General features: G+C 57.9%; 2 protein-coding genes across 2 annotated transcripts in view; one reads left to right on the forward strand and one right to left on the reverse strand.

Moving 5' to 3' along the window:
• The window catches only part of CALM3 (calmodulin 3), an 8,162-nt gene extending 5,430 nt beyond the window's left edge, over positions 1–2,732 (forward strand). Inside the window, exons 3-6 of the mRNA XM_047791225.1 lie at positions 1,628–1,771; positions 1,935–2,041; positions 2,325–2,460; positions 2,556–2,732. Coding sequence (XP_047647181.1) covers positions 1,628–1,771; positions 1,935–2,041; positions 2,325–2,460; positions 2,556–2,584 — 416 coding nt within the window. The 3' untranslated portion in view covers positions 2,585–2,732. The remainder of the gene's footprint in view (positions 1–1,627; positions 1,772–1,934; positions 2,042–2,324; positions 2,461–2,555) is intronic.
• Positions 2,733–11,919: 9,187 nt separating this feature from the next.
• PTGIR (prostaglandin I2 receptor) lies at positions 11,920–15,160 on the reverse strand. Its single transcript, XM_047790778.1, has 2 exons — positions 13,943–15,160; positions 11,920–12,874 (listed from the first exon to the last, which is right to left on the reverse strand). The coding sequence occupies exons 1-2, from the start codon at positions 14,708–14,710 to the stop codon at positions 12,488–12,490; spliced, it is 1,155 nt and encodes a 384-aa protein (XP_047646734.1). The 5' UTR covers positions 14,711–15,160; the 3' UTR covers positions 11,920–12,487.
• Positions 15,161–18,289: the final 3,129 nt, after the last annotated feature.

Here is an 18,289-nt window from a genome sequence, read left to right on the forward strand (position 1 = left end):
CAAATAGACAAGCTTCCTTTACGTCACTGTTTCCTTCATAGCCCTTCTCACTGTCTGAGATTATCCTACGATGTCTTTACCTGCTCTGTCTCCTGTCACTAGATGAGTTCTTTTTTGGGTGGCTTTGTTTTTATTGGTCCCTGCTGTACCTTTGGTGCCTAAAACATAATAGGTGCTTGTAAATTTGTGTTGACTAAATAACTAAAATAAGGTAAAGCAATGATCACCTGTCTGCCAGCAAGCTGAAAGAAATCCTTGGGTCCCATCGAATTCATTTTTGTAGCCCCCTCCGCCCCCAAAGCCCAGAAAGTCACAGCTGCAGGAAGTAGTGTGTTGAGTGTCTGTGTCCCCCTCTCCCCAGACTATGAGCTGCCTGGGCCACCACAAATTAGCCCCTGGGCCCCAGCAGCTACCAACCCCAGTTTTGCTGTCCAGTTGAAACGGCTACACGTGACAAGTCCTGAAGTGGGAGGAGGCAGGAGTGGACGTGCCTTCTCTCCTTTCCTCCCCTCCCCCCCAGCACAGAGTCACACTTTCAGCTTGTAAACTTTGGCCCTGGGTGCCTCTGGAGACCCACTGAGGAAAGCCAGAAAACGGTGCCTTATTGAGGGATCCCGAGCACAGGGTGCCCATGGGACCCCCCCCCCCCCAAAAGAACAACAAGGGCTCAGCGTGGGGAGGTGCCAGTGTCCCCAAGGAGAGGCATGGCTCTCCAGGGCCCAAAGGCGGGGGCAGAGCTTCTCGGCTGTATGCGTGGTTCCCACCATGCCTGTTATACCCACAACCCTAGCTCTGCCCTCGGGTGACACAAAAACGCACCCCACATCCCCACCCCCCAACCCCCGTCCCCATTAGCAAACTGTCCACCACCTTGCCCCAGCCCACACCCTCTGGGAATAGGCTGCCAGGCATCTGTTCTCCGAGGGTTTGGGGGTAGGGAGCACCAGGTGCCAAACTGGGCCCAGTAGGAGGGCAGGAGCCACGTGCTCCGCTCCCGGCTCCTGATGCATCCCCAGCTGTGGCCTTCCCACTCGGCACCACTAGCTCCTCATCCTCCTGGCTTGGCAGCCATCCCCTCCCCTTCCTCCCCCACACCCCCACCCCACGCCTCGGCCATCAGCCGTGCTCCGCTGCCAACCACCCCCACACTCCACCGCACGCGGTGCTCGGCTCCTCTGGAAACCCCAGGCACGGGGCTGGCGGTCCCAGTCAGGAGGGAGGCCGTGCCAACCAAAGGCCTCTGCGGCCTCTCCTTCCCTTCCCTTCCCAATCATTGCCCTTGGCTGGCATACTTCAGTTGCAGACTTCTCTTGGCTCTCGGCCCCTCCAGGACCTTGGCCCATTTCATCATTTGAGGGGGAGGCTGAAGCCAGGGATCAAAGAGAAACATAGAATGACCTAAGGCCGCTGTCGGTCCACTCTCTGCTCTGTCCTCCCTGAGCTAGGTTGGCAAAACAGGTGGCTTTCCCTGATCTAGGCCAGGTGCTCAGTAAGTGCTGAGCGAAAGGAGGAAGGGGCGGCCCTGAGTACGGAGGCGAAAGGCTTGGGCTGGAATCAAAGTCTTATTCTGGTTTCTTTAGGCGGGCCTGTTCCCTGAGGTCTCATCTCACTCTCTTTCTCCCTCCAGAATTCAAGGAGGCCTTCTCCCTCTTCGACAAGGATGGAGATGGCACTATCACCACCAAGGAGTTGGGGACAGTGATGAGATCCCTGGGACAGAACCCCACTGAAGCCGAGCTGCAGGACATGATCAATGAGGTGGACGCGGATGGTGAGCCCCTAGGATGGGTGGGCAGCCCCTGTCCCAGTCACCCTGGTGGCCACGGAGAGCCTTCCTCTGGTGATGGATGAGCAGTGTCTCCCCTGCCAGGGCTCTGGGGTCATGGCCCAGGACCCAGGCCCAGAGCCTTCCTGCTCCCTTCCCCACCTTGCAGGGAACGGGACCATCGACTTCCCGGAGTTCCTGACCATGATGGCCAGAAAGATGAAGGATACAGACAGCGAGGAGGAAATCCGAGAGGCCTTCCGTGTCTTTGACAAGGTGAGCTGACCGGGTGACTCTGGGACTCCGGCAGGGAGACAGGACAGGTGGGACCCTGGAATGCCCAGCACAACCCCAGTCACCAAGTCACCACTTCTGGGAGGCCCTGGTCGCCGTGCCAGCCCCACTGCCATCTTTCTCTGCCCCTGCAGGGGCCCTTGCAGGAAGCCCCAAGTGAGCAGGACTGACAGTCCCTGTGCTGTGGCCTCTCTCCCGCCGCCTCCAGGGAAGAGCCAGGCTGAGGCCTCGAGCTCAAAGCCTTTGTCTCTCCCCCAACACCCAGGATGGCAACGGCTACATCAGCGCCGCAGAGCTGCGCCACGTAATGACAAACCTGGGTGAGAAGCTGACCGACGAGGAAGTGGATGAGATGATCAGAGAGGCTGACATCGACGGAGACGGCCAGGTCAATTATGAAGGTGAGCCGACCCCCGCCCGCCGCCCACAGGGCAGGGAGGGCGGCATGGGGCTGAGCCCGGCCCCCCGGCTGACCTCCCCGTCTCTGCCTTCACAGAGTTTGTACAGATGATGACGGCAAAGTGAAGGCCCCCGGGCAGCTGGCGATGCCCGTTCTCTTGATCTCTCTATTCCCGCGCGCACACTCTCTTCAACACTCCCCTGCGTATCCCGGTTCTAGCAAACACCAATTGATTGACTGAGAATCTGATAAAGCAACAAAAGATTGTCCCAAGCTGCATGATTGCTCTTTCTCTTCCTCCTGAGTCTCCTCCCACGGCCCCCCATCTATTCCTTTTGCCCTCCCCTGCCCCATGCACATCTTCCGAGGCCTGATGTATTCATAAAATGAGCCCCCCACTTCCCTTGGGGGGCCCTCTGCCCTCCTCCCGCCCGGGTGGCTCTCGTCCGTTTTGGTTTGTTTCCTTACGTTTGTCATCTTATTTTGGGTGCCGGAGTGACTGCCAGCCCTGTCCTAGGACCTGCTAGGGAGGGGCCTCAGCCCCCAGCTGGGGAGGAAAGCAGCCTCTGGCCATTGCATGCAACCAGCCACGTGAGTCCATGTGTCCATCCCGGAAGTCTGTTGGGGCAGGGGTGCCAAGACAGGCATTCCAGAAGGACTGAGGGCAGGGGTGGGGGGGAGGTTCCAGAGCTGCGTTGACTGAATGTGGCCCAGGAGGAGGTCAAGGGGCGAGGGAGTCTTGGAAGCTGGCATTCTTTACCGCTTGAGGAGGCCGACCCACAGAAGGGGCTGGGCAGAGTGGACAACACTCAGATCCCGTGGGCCACTCTTGTGAAACATCCCATTGGCTTCCCAAGGGCGGGCAAGGTGGGGGCGCTGCCCCGGCCCCTCTGAACATGCTCAGCCCGCGTCCCGAAGTGATCTCAAGCTGTCCTGTAAATACCTGGTGCTAACATCCCATGTGCTGCCTGTGCCGCCCCGCCCACCTGCATCCAGATCCCTGCTTCGGCATGGATGTGGGATGGCCGCTTTGTGATGTGCTGGTTATCTTTCCTTTTTCTTCTCTACGCCCCTGAAAACTTTAATTTTATCCAAAACCACACCGGGCTAGCTGAGGGCGGGGAGAGGGCAGATGCGCCCCACCTCGCTCTCCAGGGGACACTCCTGCAATAAAGCCATCCTGTCGGCCAGCTGGCCTGGGGGCGCAGGCAGCTCCGCTTCCTGGTCAGCCGGCCCCTCCCGCTTCCCCGTGGTGACTTGGCTGGCTCCCCCACCTCTGCGCTGTCTCCTACCCGCCCCTCCCCTTGCCCACCTGCCTGCCCCCACGCGCCCCAGCGGAGAGCATGATCCGTGACCTTGCTTCTGACTTTTGCCTCTGGGACAAGGAAGTCAATGTGGGCAGTTCGGTCTTCTGGATTTTTCTTTTTCCTTTTTCTCTTCATTTCATCTGCCCTCCACCCCCCAGGTCGATCAAGTGGCTTTTCCTGGGACCTGCCCAGCTTTGAGAATCTCTTGTCGTCCACCCTCTGGTCCCCAGCCTCCGGGGAGGGAAGGGGGGTGGGGCACAGTGGGAGACCCAGCTGAGAGCTGAGGGTAAGGGCAGGTGGGCACGAGGCTGTGGACGTTTTGGAGTGTTTGGGTTTTGGTTTTTTGGGGGTTTTTTTGTTTTTTTTTTTTAAACCGGGCAATATTGTGTTCAGTTCAAGCTGTGAAGAAAAATATATATCAATGTTTTCCAATAAAATACAGTGACTACCTGAGTTGGCTCTTCCCCTCTTGTCTTGGTTTCTGGGCCTGCTCCCTGCATGGGTCCCAAGCAGATTGCACAGTCGTTGAAGGCAGGGTTCTGTCCTGGCAGCTTAGAGTGCCATCGGCCAGCATGGGGCCTGTACCCTTGAGCAGAGAGACCCACTCCACCTTGGGGCGCATGTCAGTCATGCAAATGTCTGCAGGATGAGTCCGGTCCATCATGTTATGAGAGCATCCTGCTTGGGGGGGCAGCATTGAGCTGAGCCCTGTAAGGTAGCTATGCAGGGGGAGGAAGGGTGTCATCCAGGGGAACAAAAAGACAGGGTCTGAGGGCCTTGGCCAGAGGGGGGTTCTCAACAGGGATCAGGGTCAGGCAGCCTAAGTGCCAAGTTTGAACAGTGGGGAGAAAAGGGGTGTGGTCCTGAGTTCATGGACTTCAGACAGTTCCTGGAGAAGGCAGAGGAGTAAGACTTGGGGAAAATAAAACACCAGAAGAACTGCAAAGCAGAGGAAGAGGATGCCCCTCAGGCTCCCTGAGGTAAGTGGGAATGTAGAGAAGAAGGGCGGAGCGGGGTACTCTTCCCAAAACACACATGCCCGCTCCCAACTGCAAAACCCATGCGCTTCTCTCTCGGGCCATGGTCGGTTGTCATTGTCTACGTCTGAGCTGCACAATCACTCAGCCACAGCCGGGGCACAAGGCAAGCAGAGAGATCGGTGGAATAAGAAGACTCACCTTCACCTGGCCTGGGAGCACTGAGAAGCCTGGCAGGGCCTTACCTCAAGGGTCTTCCTGTGGCAGAGAGGTTGGGCCTCGGCTGAATCTGCCTGGTGTGGGGCAGTCGCTGGAGCCCAGCACTGAGGGAGGGAAAGTTGGGAGCTATTAAGCCATTTTGCCAAAGCCCCAGCTTCCGGGCCCCCTTTTCCTGCCACCTGGTTGCAGCTGGGTATTTGTACAGTAAAGATGGTGGAGCACTGGAGGCTGGGGCCCTTAACTGCATGTGGCCTTGGGTAGATGGCTCTCTGTCCCTGCTGTAAAGTGGGGCTATGGTAACACTGATCTCCAGGGCTAGCCGAGGATCCCCAGTGAACCTGTAGGAGCCAGGCCTGGGGTGCAGTGGGTGCCCAGGGAGCATGAGCCGTTCTCTATTGGGTGCTTCCCTACTCCACAGGCTCCCTTCTAAGATCTGCATCCATCTCATTGACTCATCCAAGCAACCATTTGGGCTGATGCTATTAATCTGCATTTTGCAGACTATGAAACCAAGGTCCAGAGAAGTGAAAACACTGGTCCAAAGTGATTAAGCAGAAAGTGCCAGAGTTGGCATCTGAACCAGATCTGACCCAAGGAGTCCATGCTCTCAGCTGTCTGGCTTTAGAGTAAAGGTCTTTTCTTTGTTTACAGCTGCACCTGTAGAATATGGAAGTTCCCAGGCTAGGGGTCAAATCAGAGCTGCAGCTGCGGGCCTGCACCACAGCCACAATACCGCCAGATCGGAGCCATATCTGCAACCTACACCACAGCTTGCAGCAATGCTGATTTTTCTTTTCTTTTTTTGGTCTTTTCTAGGGCCATCCCTGTGGCAAAGGGAGGTTCCCAGGCTAGGGGTCTAATCTGAGCTGTAGCCACCAGCCTACTCATAGAGCATCTGCAACCTACACCACAGCTCATGGCAACACCAGATCCTTAACCCACTGAGCAAGGCCAGGGATCAAACCTGCAACCGCATGGTTCCTAGTCGGATTTGTTAACCACTGAGCCACAACGGGAACTTCCGATACTGAATTTTTAACCCACTGAGCAAGACCAGGGATCAAATCCAAATTCTCAGTGACAACCTCTGGTCCTTAACCCATTGAGCCACAGCAGGAACTGCTAAATGGTCATAAAGGAAGAGAGAAAGGAAAAGATGGCTTTGGGTAGGCCAGAGACAGCTAGGCTGAGGCAGGGTCACAGTGGTGGATCTTAGAGTTGAGAGGAAGACATATTTTGGTGACTCAAAGAATTGGGCTGTAAGCCCAGTGTGACCACTCACTGCCACGTCTGTACACTCCCTTTGCCTCAGCTCTCGCCTTTTTCACTTCTTACCTGACAACCTCAAGCAGTGACTTCTCTGAGCCTCAGTTTACCAGTCTGCAAAATAGAGAACAGTAATCCTCTCTCGATGGAGGACGATAAAAATATCCACCTCAGAGGGTTGTGACAAGCACTTTCTGGACATCATCTCATCTAATTCTCACCCGGGCCAGACTGAGTCCTGGTAAAACTCGGCACCCATTTATGACGCACAAAATCCGCAGTGAGCGTGTGAGCACGAGATAAGTTACCATTGGGAGCTGATGGGAAAGGAACGGAGGCCCCCAGCAGGTAAAGCCTCTCGCACCACACTTCTGGGAAGAGGCTGAGCTGGAACTCAGATTATCCACCTCCCAAATGCCCCTTGTTTCTTAACCACAGCATCATGTTTCCTGCACTTCTCTACTGCCTTCATTTTATTTCCCCCCTTGGGCCTTATTTTTTGAAAGACTATTACTCACAGACAGCCTGCATTATTAAAAACTTCTGACTTCCTGTTCCCACTCTTTATTAATCGAAGACAGAGATGGAGCTCTGTGCTGCTAATGGACACGAGGCAGGCACCGAGGAGAGCTGATGCTTGGAGTGGAAGACATTTCCAACTCAGGCTCACGGATCCTAGTAAGGCCAGCTCAAAGTCGGTCCTGAGAGAGTGAATAGACACGGGGACGCATTGGGAGGTGCCCAACTAGGGCCCGGAAATCAAAGTCCACGTTCCCCTCAATTCCTGAAGAGGTGTGGCAGTGGCGCGGAGACCATCTCTAAATGTCATTCCCGAAATAGCCAGCAGGTGGGGCAGTGAGTGCAGTAGTCCCAGAGAACTGCAAATCCTGGGGAACTGGCCTAGGTGTGCTTGGCTTAGGTCAGAAATGAAGTTTGGGGATTTTTTTTGTTTTGGTCTTTTTAGGACCACAATGTGGCATATGCGGGTTCCCAGGCTAGGGGTTGAATCAAAGCTGTAGCTGCCGGCCTACACCAGAGCCACAGCAAACCAGGATCCAAGCTGCGCCAGCGACCTACACCACAGCTCATGGCAACGCCGGATCATTAACCCACTGAACAAGGCCAGGAATCCTACCTGCGTCCCCATGGATACTAGTCAGTTTTTTTTTTTTTTTTGGCCTTTTCAGGGCCGCAACCACGGCATAGGAGGTTCCCAGGCTAGGGGTCGAATCAGAGCTGTTGCCTCTGGCCTACACCACAGCTCACAGCAACACTGTAATCCTTAACCCAATAGGCGAGGCCAGGGATCGAACCCGCAACCTCATGGTTCGTAGTCGGATTCGTTTCCTCTGTGCTTTGAATGAATGAATGAACGAGAGGAGAAAGAAAGGAGGCATTGGAGGCCAGAGTGAGAACTGTGAGCACAGCAGTGCTCCTCTACCTGGCTCACTTTCCCCCAGTCCTCAGGTCCCGCTCAGCCATCTCCTCCTCCAAGAAGCCCTCCCTGATGTCCCCTTAGACTCCACCCTCCCCAACCTCTAGCCCTGCCCACTCTGAACCATGAGCCCCAGGAGAACAGGGCCAAGGCCCTCTGTCACTGCCGTGTCCCCTCCCCCCACCCGCCCCTGCGTCATGGGGATAAAACCTGGCAGAGACTAAGCCTGACAGAGCCTACTTGGAGTTCCCACTATGGCACAGGGGGTTAAGAACCTGAGTGCAGGAGTTCCCGTTGTGGCGCGGTGGTTAACGAATCCGACTAGGAACCATGAGGTTGCGGGTTCGCTCCCTGGCCTCGCTCAGCGGGTCAAGGATCCGGCGTTGCCGTGAGCTGTGGCATAGTTCCCAGACGCGGCTGGGATCCCACGTTGCTGTGGCTCTGGCCTAGGCCAGCGGCTACAGCTCCCGTTAGACCCCTAGCCTGGGAACCTCCACACGCCATGGGAGCAGCCCAAGAAAAGGCGCACGTGCGCGCGCACACACACACACACACACACAAAGAACCTGACTGCAGCAGCTCAGGTCTCTGCGGAGACATTGGTTCAATCCACCGCCCAAAGCAGTGGGTTAAAGGATCCAGCATTGCCATAGCTGTGGCTTGTATTCAGTCCCAGGCCTGGAAACCGCCACAGGCCACAGGTGCAGCCATTTAAAAAAAAGAGAGAGCCAACTTGGGAGTTCTCTGGTGGCTCAACAGGTTAAGGACCTGGCAGTTGTCACTGTTGTGGCTCAGGTCCCTGCTGTGGCACAGATTCGATCCCTGAGCTGGGCATGGCCAAAAATAAGAGAAAGGAGGACAAGCCAGCGGAATGAGTGACCAGCTGTCTGTGCTACCGTGGCTGCAGCGAGGGCCCCCAGGGCCCCCCGCGGCCCTGAGAGTGCCCAAGAGGAGTGGCTAGGTCTTCCAGGAGAAAGGATAGCCGAAGCAGGACCTGAAGGCGCCAGGATGCGTTCAACACATGGAAGAGGGCAAACGCTCTTACCGGAAGGGTGACCTCAATGAGCAGAGAGGTGGAGGCCCTAAAGCACGCGGGCTCCTGGGGAAAACCTCGGCCGTGGCTGCGCAGAGCAGGTGGCAGTGGCCTCCAGGCATTGGGAGCTCTTGGAGCTTGGCGAGCTTGGGGTGACGCGACAGCTCAGACAGGACCCCCAGGCAGGACCACGGCAGCCAGTGGAGAGGCTACACGGGCAGTCAGGGGTCAGGGCCCTGCTAGGAGAGGCGCTTCCAAACCATCCCGGAGGGGCTGCGGGCAGATGGGGCGGGAGCTCTGTCAAACCCCCAGCCCCGCAGAAAGCTTGCAGGCATCCAGGCCAGAGGCGGTGGGGGTCCGAGATAAACGGTGGGGTGCGGAGGAGAGGGCCTGGCTCTGCGAGGTTAGGCCTGGTGGGCCAAAGCCAGCAGAAAAACAGCTTCAGGGCTCAACCTCTCCTCCCCTCGACCCACCCCCGGAAGACGGGACTGAGCATGGCATTCGGCTCAGGTGAAGGTGCTGTGGACTCAAAAGCCCCGCCCTGCGCCCCCACTTAGCAAGGGCTAAGAGGCCAAACTGAGCCACCTTCGGGGGCGGCCCAGAGAGAGGAGGCAAGCGGCCCCCCCACCCCTGGGTCTGGCCAGGGTAGGCAGCCCTGCCCCCTGACTCCTGCCTGAATTGCCCCCCCCCGCCCCTCCTTACCGGCTGTGCTCCAGCGGCCGGTTCCCAGTGAGGCCAGGCCAGGCCAGGCCAGGTTTGAGAACAAAGCCTGGACCCAACCTGAAGCTTCTTTCTGTTTTTGCTTTCTTCTTAGGGCCACACCGGCAGCATATGGAGCTTCCCAGGCTAGGGGTCGAATCAGAGCTGCAGCTGCCAGCCTACACCACAGGCATAGCAACTAGGGATCCGAGCCATGTTTGGGACCTACACCCCAGCTCACAGCAACGCCAGATCCTTAATCCACTGAGTGAGGCCAGGGATCAAACCCGCAATCTCATTAATACTAGTGGGATTCTTAATCCGCTGAGTCACAACACCAACACCTGATGTTTCTTGACCTGTTTTTGTTGGTTTGTTCTGGTGCAGATCAACATTCTGTTTGAAATTGCTTTTTTCAAATGAAGGTATAGTTGATTTACAGCATTGTGGCAATTTCTGCTGTGCAGCAAAGTGACCCAGTCACACATATAAGTCAATATTTTGGTTATGAAATTCAAGCAATATAAGTGATCCTGCTGTGGTGCAACGGGATCAGAGGCGTCTCTGTAGCACCAGGACACAGGTTCGATCCCAAGCCACAGTGGGTTAAAGATCTGGTGTTGCCCCAGCTGCAGCTTAAGTTGCAACTGCAGCTGAGATCTAATCCCTGGCCCAGGAACTCCATATGCTACAGGGTATCGAAAAACAGGAAAAAAAAAAAAATCAAACAATGTAATAGTATTTCTGCCAAGACAGCTATAAAAGTTTCTAAACTTCCTCAAATTTTTTTCAGTATTACATAGGGGTTTTTATTGTGGTTAAATACCCATAACAAAAAACGTACCATTTTAAAGGATACCACTGAGTGACATTTAATCCACTTGTGATGTTGTACAACCCCCACTGCAACATTTTCATCACCAGAACCCTCTCATCACCCCAAAAGGAAGTCCTGCACCCAGGAAGCGTCATCTTGAACTATTTTTAACTCTTGAAGACACCCTTCATACGAAACACAGTAACTGGGGGGAAAAAAGTCAAAATAATGAAGTAGAGTGTTGCTGAATATCAAACCACATTTACCCAGGTGCCAGAGACCGTAGCCACAACGACCACAACGGCGAGAACAGTAACATGTATTGCAGGCTGGCGCTAAATTTCTCTTCGCAGGACTCATTTCATCCTCAGCACAGCCCTGCGAGCTGAGCTCTGGGTCATGATGACCATTCTACGTAAAAGGAAATCAAGGCTCAGGAAGGCAAATGCACCGGTCCCGGTCCTGCAGTGATCAGGCCTAAGGAGATGTAAAGACCAGCTCCACCTGCAGACGGCTTTCTCCTTGCTGTGTGGCCTGTGGCCGGTGAGCGCCCTCTCTGGACCTTGATTCCAGTCTCCGTAGAAAGGCTCTAATAATAGCCAGATGGAGTGAGGGTACATCCCACCGTGGAGAGGGACTGCTACTGCCTTTATAGGAAACTCAGCCTCACCTACTCCCCGCCCCCACCAGGCAGATGCATTGTTTTAACCATGAAGCAAGTGAGAAAGGGAAGGCGGAAGTGGTGGGGAGCGGAGGGAAGTCTGTGGGCTTTCCCATTCCCCCACCACCCACCATCCCCCTAAGCTCCAGTTCATTCATGCTTGCCCCCTGCACACCCTTGATGCTGTGCCTGAGTGCAGAGAATGGCCATGAGAAGGGGGCTGGAAATCACCCCAGCAATCAGAAGGGGAACTGAAGACTGGAAGTCACCCCCAGAGGAGTCCAGGGTGGGGCAGAGACTGATCCGTGTCCCCAGCAGCTGGTAGAGTCAGCGCCCGCTCTCTGCCTTGTTGAATGAATGACGTTTTGTGTTTTGGGGGGTTGCGTCTGCTGCATGTGAAAGTTCCCATGCCAGAGATCAAAACCAAAACACAGCTCTAAGCAGAGCCACCCTAGTGACAATGCCTGATCCTTAACCCACTGAGCCACAAGGGGACTCCTGAATGACATTTTTGGGAGAGCTTCGAAAGGACACAGGAGGTGAGGTCAGGCTCCGTGAGGGGGCATCCATCTATTCAGGGATGGGGTCATGGGACTTAAGTCTGAGTTCTAGGCCCAGCCCTGAGTTCCCTGCCTCCTACCCCTTTGCCCTCCAGCTTCTCCAGCTCCCCTGCATCCCATGGCTCCATCATCCTCATCTTGGAACCCACCAAGCTATGCAGTTTCCCAGGCACCTGTCCAGTGGTGTTACCCACAATGCAACAGTCTCCCGTCCCTCCCACCTCCCCCTGCTGGGACCAGGGCTCCCAAGTCCAGGGCGGGAATCAGAACTAGGAGTTCCTGTTGTGGCTCAGGGGGTTAAGAACCCAACTAGTATCCATGAGGATGCAAGTTCTGGCCTCACTCGGTGGGTTAAGGATCCAAAGTTAATGCAAGCTATGGCATAGGTCACAGATACGGCTCAGATCTGGCGTTGCTGTGGCTGTGCTGTAGGCCGGCAGCTGTAGCTCTGATTTGACCCCTAGCCTGAGAACTTTCATATGCCTCCAGCAGGCCCTAAAAAAGAGGGGAAAAAAAAAAGTAAAGGGAAGCAGGGAGCTTGTCGCAGACTCTGTGGCTCCCTTGGGGCAGAGATGGTGGGGGGGCCTTGGAGTGGGCTGGGAGAGGGCAGGGCTGTCCTCTGGAGATTAGGCATGGGCAAGCGGGGCACCCTGAATGAATGAGGGTCAGAGCCAGAACCCTAACCAGAGCAGACCTGAGTTGCACAGAAGCTGCTGGGAACTTTTCTGCTTTCTAAATATTTAGATAGTGAGATGGATGGGCAAGCAACGGCCGGACCAGGCCGCCAGGCCACCGGATATTTGGAGAGAACTGTCCTTTTTATGCTCCAGGATAATTGCTCCGGCTCCCTCTCCCCCTCCCTCCACAGCCCGCGCAGCCACCCTGAAGGAGGAGAAATAGCAGCTGATCACCCCCTGAATTCAGAGGGTCAATGTTCCGGGACACAGGGCTCCAGGATCCATCTCTGGGCTTGTCCACCCCCAGCCATCAGCCGTGTCCCCGAACTTCTGGCTCCCGCTCCCGGAAGTCAGGGCCGGAGAGCGCAGGGCAGATGTCAGCAGAGGGAGCAGGCGGTCTCAGACCCCCCTTTGGACGGCGTTCCCACGGTGTTGCTGGATGGCTGTGCGGCAGGCAAGGGTGCCCCCTGCCCTTCGCCCCAGGCTGACAGAGGCACCCAGCTCCCCTCCTTCCCCCTGGGAGCAGCAGGGGCCCTTGAGTCCTTCCTCCCCGAGGCGGGCCAGGCGAGGGATGTCTGCGAGTCGCCTTGGGCGGGCCTCAGGCACAGGCAACAGAACCAGAGCTTGAGGCGCTGGAAAACGGCCTTGCGGAAAAGGATGAAGACCCAAGGGTCCAGGATGGGGTTGAAGGCGTTGAAACGGAAGGCGAGGAGGTCCCCCATCTCGCTGCTGTCCGGGGCGATGGCTTGGGTGAAGCCTCGGATCTGGGGGCAGAGTGAGGCCGTCAAGAACCACCCACCAGTCCTGCCTCCACCCACCCCCCAAAGCTCCTCTCCCAGCCCTTGCTCACCGGCAGAAATGAGGGAGGGGTAGCCTGCTGGATGGGGAAGGGAATAAGATGAAAACTAAGTAACAAGTACATGGGGTGGGGGGAGGGAGAAAAAGCCCCAGGGAACAACTGCAAAGCCCTAGAGGGGGAGAGATGGGGCCACGACGCCAGGACTGGGTCCCAGGGCTGTGCCTGAGCGTGTCCAGCCTCTGGGTCTTTTGTCACCGCCCCCAAAGTTGGACAATCCACACATCTAGCCCAGCCCTTGCATTTTACAGAAAGAGAAACTGAGGCCCAGGGTTTAAGCGGGGTGACTGGGTGCCAAGGGCCAGGGTCGCCCTGCTGCAATTTTGGAGAGGCAGGGCGGGAGTTCCTGCCGGAAAGTGGCGAGGCTAGGAGATGCCAAGGGCAGAGACTTGGGCGGGGCTGGCATGGGGAAGTGGGGAGTGTGGCAGCCGGGAGAGCTGACTCAGAAATCAGAGGAGCCCAGGGTCCAGACCTGCCTCTGTGTGGTCGTGGGCAAGAGACCTTATCACCCTTCATCTGTGAAAATGGTGACAGGGCAGGGACAGGGACGTCATCCCACTTCTTGCTAAGTGCTTGTGGAAAATGTGATGAAGATCATTTTGGAGATTATCTGAGAAAGGATTTCTAAACCCTGAGCAGAGGGTGTACAGAGAGCAAGTACTCAATGCCTGGCGGGTCTTATTATCAGGCAGGGGCAGGGGAAGGCTCCTGGGGGTGAAATTGGCAGGGGTGGGGGCTAGAGATGGAGAAGGGGCGACAAGGGTCAGGAGGAGTGAAATGGGGCAGAAGCAAATGGGGAAAGACTTCTCCTGGGAGTGGGGAGTTGCTTGACCGTGGCCACAGCCTCTGACCTCTCTGAGGCTCAGTCTCCAGATCCATGAAATGGGCGCAGCCCCTGGAGGCTAAAGCTGGCTGCTGCCCTCCTCCTCCCCCCCTCCCCGCCCCACCGCAAAGGGCACTCACAAGGGGCACTCACCATGAGGGGCAGGGAGCACACGGTCATGATGCCAGTCATGAGGGCCAGCAGGATCAGGTGGTCCACCTCGTCCTCACCTGCCCGGGGGCTGGGGACCAGCGAGCCCTGGTGGCGTCTCTGCTGTCGGTACATGCGGCAGAGGCTGAGGGTGACCGAGCCGTTGCAGAGGACGATGGCGGCCACCAGCAGGGCCATGAGGCTGGCGTAGGCCAGCGAGAAGGCGCAGCCACCCAGCTCCGCCGAGCGCAGACGGATGAAGCACCAGCTGCCCGGGCAGTACTGCTGGTGTTGGCCCAGGCCCAGCAGGGGCAGCGCGCAGAAGGCCGTGCAGAAGGCGTAGATGGCAGGCAGCGCCAGGCGGGCGCGGCGCGGCCCGTCCAGCTGGGCGTAGAGGTAGGGATGGCTGAGCGCCAGGCAGCGCTCCACGGCCATCGCGAAGAGGATGAGCGTGGAGGCCAGGCCGAAGAAGGTCATGGCGAAGGCGAAGGCGTCGCACAGAGCCGGGCGGCCCCGGGCCAGGCCCAGCAGCGAGCTGTTGCGGGCGTAGGCCGCGAACACGGCGGGGCTCAGGAAGCACGTGCCCAGCAGGTCGGTGACGGCCAGCCCAGTGACCAGGACGGCGAAGGCCGAGGGCCGTGACCGCCGCCGCGCCCCCAGGATGCCCAGGGCCAGCCCGTTGCCCACCACGCCCGCCACGAACATCAGGGTGCTGGTGGCCGGGCCCACCGAGTCCCTCACGTACGTGAGGTTCCGGCAAGAATCAGCCATCCCCCGCCTCGCCGCGGGCGACCGCCGGGCTGGAGGGGTCCCCGGGGGTGGGAGATGGGGTGGGAGGGGGAGGCCGGGTCCGCCCCTGCAACGCCCAACCCCGCCGGTGCTCCCCGTGGTCCCCGCTGCAGCTGGAGGGAGTGGGCTCAGGTCCCCGTCGACCCCGCGGCAGGTCCTGCTGGGCGTCAATTTCTGTCTATTTCTCTCCCCTCTTTCTTTCCTTCTGCCTCGGTCTCCAGGTCCAGTCCTCTCCTCGCCAAGCCCCTAGCACTTTCTTTCTCCGTCTCCGTCTCCGTCTCCTGCTGTCGCTCCGTCTCTGTCTCCTCCCTGGTCCCCGGACAGCTCTCGCTCCCGGTCTCGGCTTTGCCCTCTCCCAGCCCCTCCCCACCGCACCTCTGCAGCCTCCCAGTCCCTCCTCTGTCCCCTTGCTGCTTCTCCTGGGTGTCTCTCGCTGGGTCCGACGCCGAGTGTCAACTTCTCCCTCCTTCCCTCTCTCCTCCCTCCCTCCTGGCTTGCTCGTTCGCCCCGGCTTTTTCATTTCCTCTCTCTGCCCCGCCTCCCTTCCCCTGCTTTCTCCAGCGGTCCCTGGGCTCCCTCCCGCCTTTCCCTGGCGGCTCCCTCCATCCCCCCTGCCCAGGACAGGCCTCTGCCTCCCCTCCCTGTGTCCTCTCCCCCAGCCCACATCACTGAGCCACCTGCCGTCTCCCCACACTCAGGTCTCTGCCACCCTGTCCCTTCCCAGCATCGCTCAGTGGACCCGGGTTAGGGATCACCTGAGTCATCACACCCAGTGGGGACAGGACCTGAGGGGCACAGCTGACAAGTCCTCAAGGCTGTCTGGTGTGGCCTCTGGCATCTATTCTGGGCTCAGGATCCGGGGTTAGGACACTGCCAGGGATTGAGACATGACCGGGAAATTCCTCTCTGATGCAGTGTTTTCCAGGCACCACTGGGATTTCTGTTCCCTGGATAGACTTCACTCCTTCCACAAGGCAGGGGGAAGAGGTGGCCCAGAGAACAAAATGCCAGTCCCTGGAGTCCGTCCTGGGGCTCCCAGCTTGCACACTCAGCCACCCCACAGAGCCTTGGGGGGCGCTGGACTTGTCATCCACTGATAAGGGGCAGGTCTGCCCCAGGATTTCCACTGCTCTCGGGCATCAGAGGGGGACACACCCCCCACCTCTCACCCCAGCACTCCCAGGCCCCAGGCCAAGCTCTGGTGACCTTGACTTCAAGGAATATTTTAGCCACAGACAGCCGTCCAGGGCTCCAACTCCGCTGTTCCTCCATTTCTCCCACCCCACCCCAAACACATGGCCAGCCGCACAGCCACCACCCTCCAGCCAGTGTAGTCAGCCTGGGTGTCCCCCTGCCAGCACAGTGATCACCAGTCACTGTTGCCACTGAACCTCAAGGCTTCCCCTGCAGCCTCCCCGCCCATGAGGGCCAGGTGGGAGCTCAAGGACCCTCTCAGACACCCCTGATTTCTCAGGGAGGCAGTTTAAGCGCAGAGAGTACACATTCAAGATCTCACGCCAGTTTCACTACCTGCCTGCTCTCTGATGGTCCCCGGCCAGGACAGGAAGCCCGTGGACCTCAGTTTCCTCATCCGTGCAATGGGGTAACACCGGCTTCATAAGCCTGGTGGCTGACTATGGCCAGGGGCCCATCCCAGACCCCTCTTTGTAACAAGGAGTGGGCCTGTGTAGATAATTGTGTCACATCCAAGGCCAGGAAGGATGTTCCTCACCCCAGGGGCTGGGCACTGGGCAGCCATAGGCTTTCCCTTCCCACCCCACCATGATCACGATCCCCTCCCCCCCTCCCCCACCTCCCAATCACCCATGCCCAGCTGGCATCCTCAGCTTCCGCCCTGATGGATGATAGCCCAGCTCCAGCCACCCCAGGGGCTCCGACCACTTAGCCCTGCTCTGAGGGTGCCTCTGTGTGTGTGTGTGAGCGTGTGTGTGTGTGTGTGTGTGTGTGTGTGCACGCACCAGGCCACATGATCCCCCCGCCATACTCTGTGATCTCTGGCAGACCAGAGGGAACTCAGGAAGTTCTATGATATTAATAAAGGATGATGCCTGGCAGGCTTGCGTCCTGTCTCAGCATCAGGGGAGTTGCAGGGCTGGGGTGAGGGGGAGCTCTGCTTCACTGCTTCCTGGAGCCTCCCTCCCACTGGCTCCCTGCCCCACCAGGCGCTGTGGAACATTCAGCAAGTCCACGCTGCTCCCATCCAGTAACACCTCACACATGCCACCCTCCAGGCCTCAGTTTCCCCACTTGTGCCCCGGCAACCGTGGCATCAGTTTGGGGCTCCAGCATGAGCGGGAGAGGGGGGTGCCCGTAGCTTATTCCTAAGGAGAGGACCCAGGGCCTCTGCCTGCTGGTGCCCCAGCCGGGGCCCATAAGGGCCCCGAAGGGTTCCTCTTCCATCCAGGGGCCCTGGGGTGAGAGGTCCCCCGGGCTGGGCTGGGCGGGGGAGTGGGGAGACTTTTGGGGGTGGGTAGCTATGTGGGAAGGAGCTGCTGTGGGTGGGTGAGTCAGCGCCACCCCCCCCAGCAAGCTGCTAAGAACAGGACTGGGCCTCCCCAGAGGGACCCTGGGGCAGTGCAGGAGCGGAGAGCCCAGAGACGGCCAGAAAGGGACACACAGCCTGGGCGGGGGAGGGACCAGGAGTAAGGGCTACCTGGAGGGGGGGGCTGGGGAACCTGGAGGTGTGAGCTTCAGGGGTGGGTTTGCATGACCTATGCGAGCATCTACTGGTGTGTGTGTGTGCATGTGTGTTGCAGCGGAGTGGACAGTCTCTCCTCTAAGATCGCTTTGTGTGACTGTATCTATTGGGGTGTCCACGCCGGTCTGTGTATGGGGGGCCCACGTGTTTCACTATGGCTGTGTCTGCCCCCGTGTGTCCGAAGGTACCTAAGCCTCAATGTCCTTCCTCAGACAGCTGCCCCCCCCTTGTTGGGATATCGTATGAAGGTTAGAGACGGAATTCACCCTGCCGCCTCCAGGAAGCCCTCAAGTAGCGGCCAGTGTTTGGGTGTTTTAATTAATTAATTAACTAACTTGCTTTTGGGGGCCATACCCGTGGCACATGGAGGTTCCCAGGCTAGGGGTCGAATCGGAGCTGTAGCCATCGGCCTACCCCACAGCCACAGCAACGCGAGATCCTAGCTGCGTCTGTGACCCACACCACAGCTCACGGCAACGCCGGATCCGTAACCCACTGAGTGAGGCCAGGGATCGAAACGGCAACCTCATGGATTCTAGCTGGGTTTGTTAACCACTGAGCCACAATGGGAATTCCAAGTAGCTGCCAGCATTGTTCTTCACTCAAGGACCCTGACTCACTCATCATGTGCCAAGGGCTGGGGGCACAGAGAGGCTCAGAGATCGCCTTCCCATGGGAGCATGTTCCCAAGTGATGTGTGACAGTGATGAAAGTGGAAGGTTGGAGTTGGAGCCCCGGGCAGGCCCTCAGCTGAGTCATTCCATCTGGGTGGGTGTCAAGAAGGCACACACCAAGCAGGCCAGGAAATGGGACCAGGACTGGCTCTCCCACACCTGCCGGCC

This window comes from Phacochoerus africanus, chromosome 8 (assembly GCF_016906955.1).
Source record: "Phacochoerus africanus isolate WHEZ1 chromosome 8, ROS_Pafr_v1, whole genome shotgun sequence".
Classification (NCBI taxonomy): Eukaryota; Metazoa; Chordata; class Mammalia; order Artiodactyla; family Suidae; genus Phacochoerus; species Phacochoerus africanus.

Bases quoted from the DNA above. Each gene is read 5' to 3' on its own strand.
- PTGIR (XM_047790778.1), bottom strand. From the start codon at position 14,710: ATGGCTGATTCTTGCCGGAACCTCACGTACGTGAGGGACTCGGTGGGC. The intron at 12,875-13,942 runs GTGAGTGCCCCT...CTCTGCCCCCAG, and splicing joins TGTGCTCCCTGCCCCTCATG to ATCCGAGGCTTCACCCAAGC.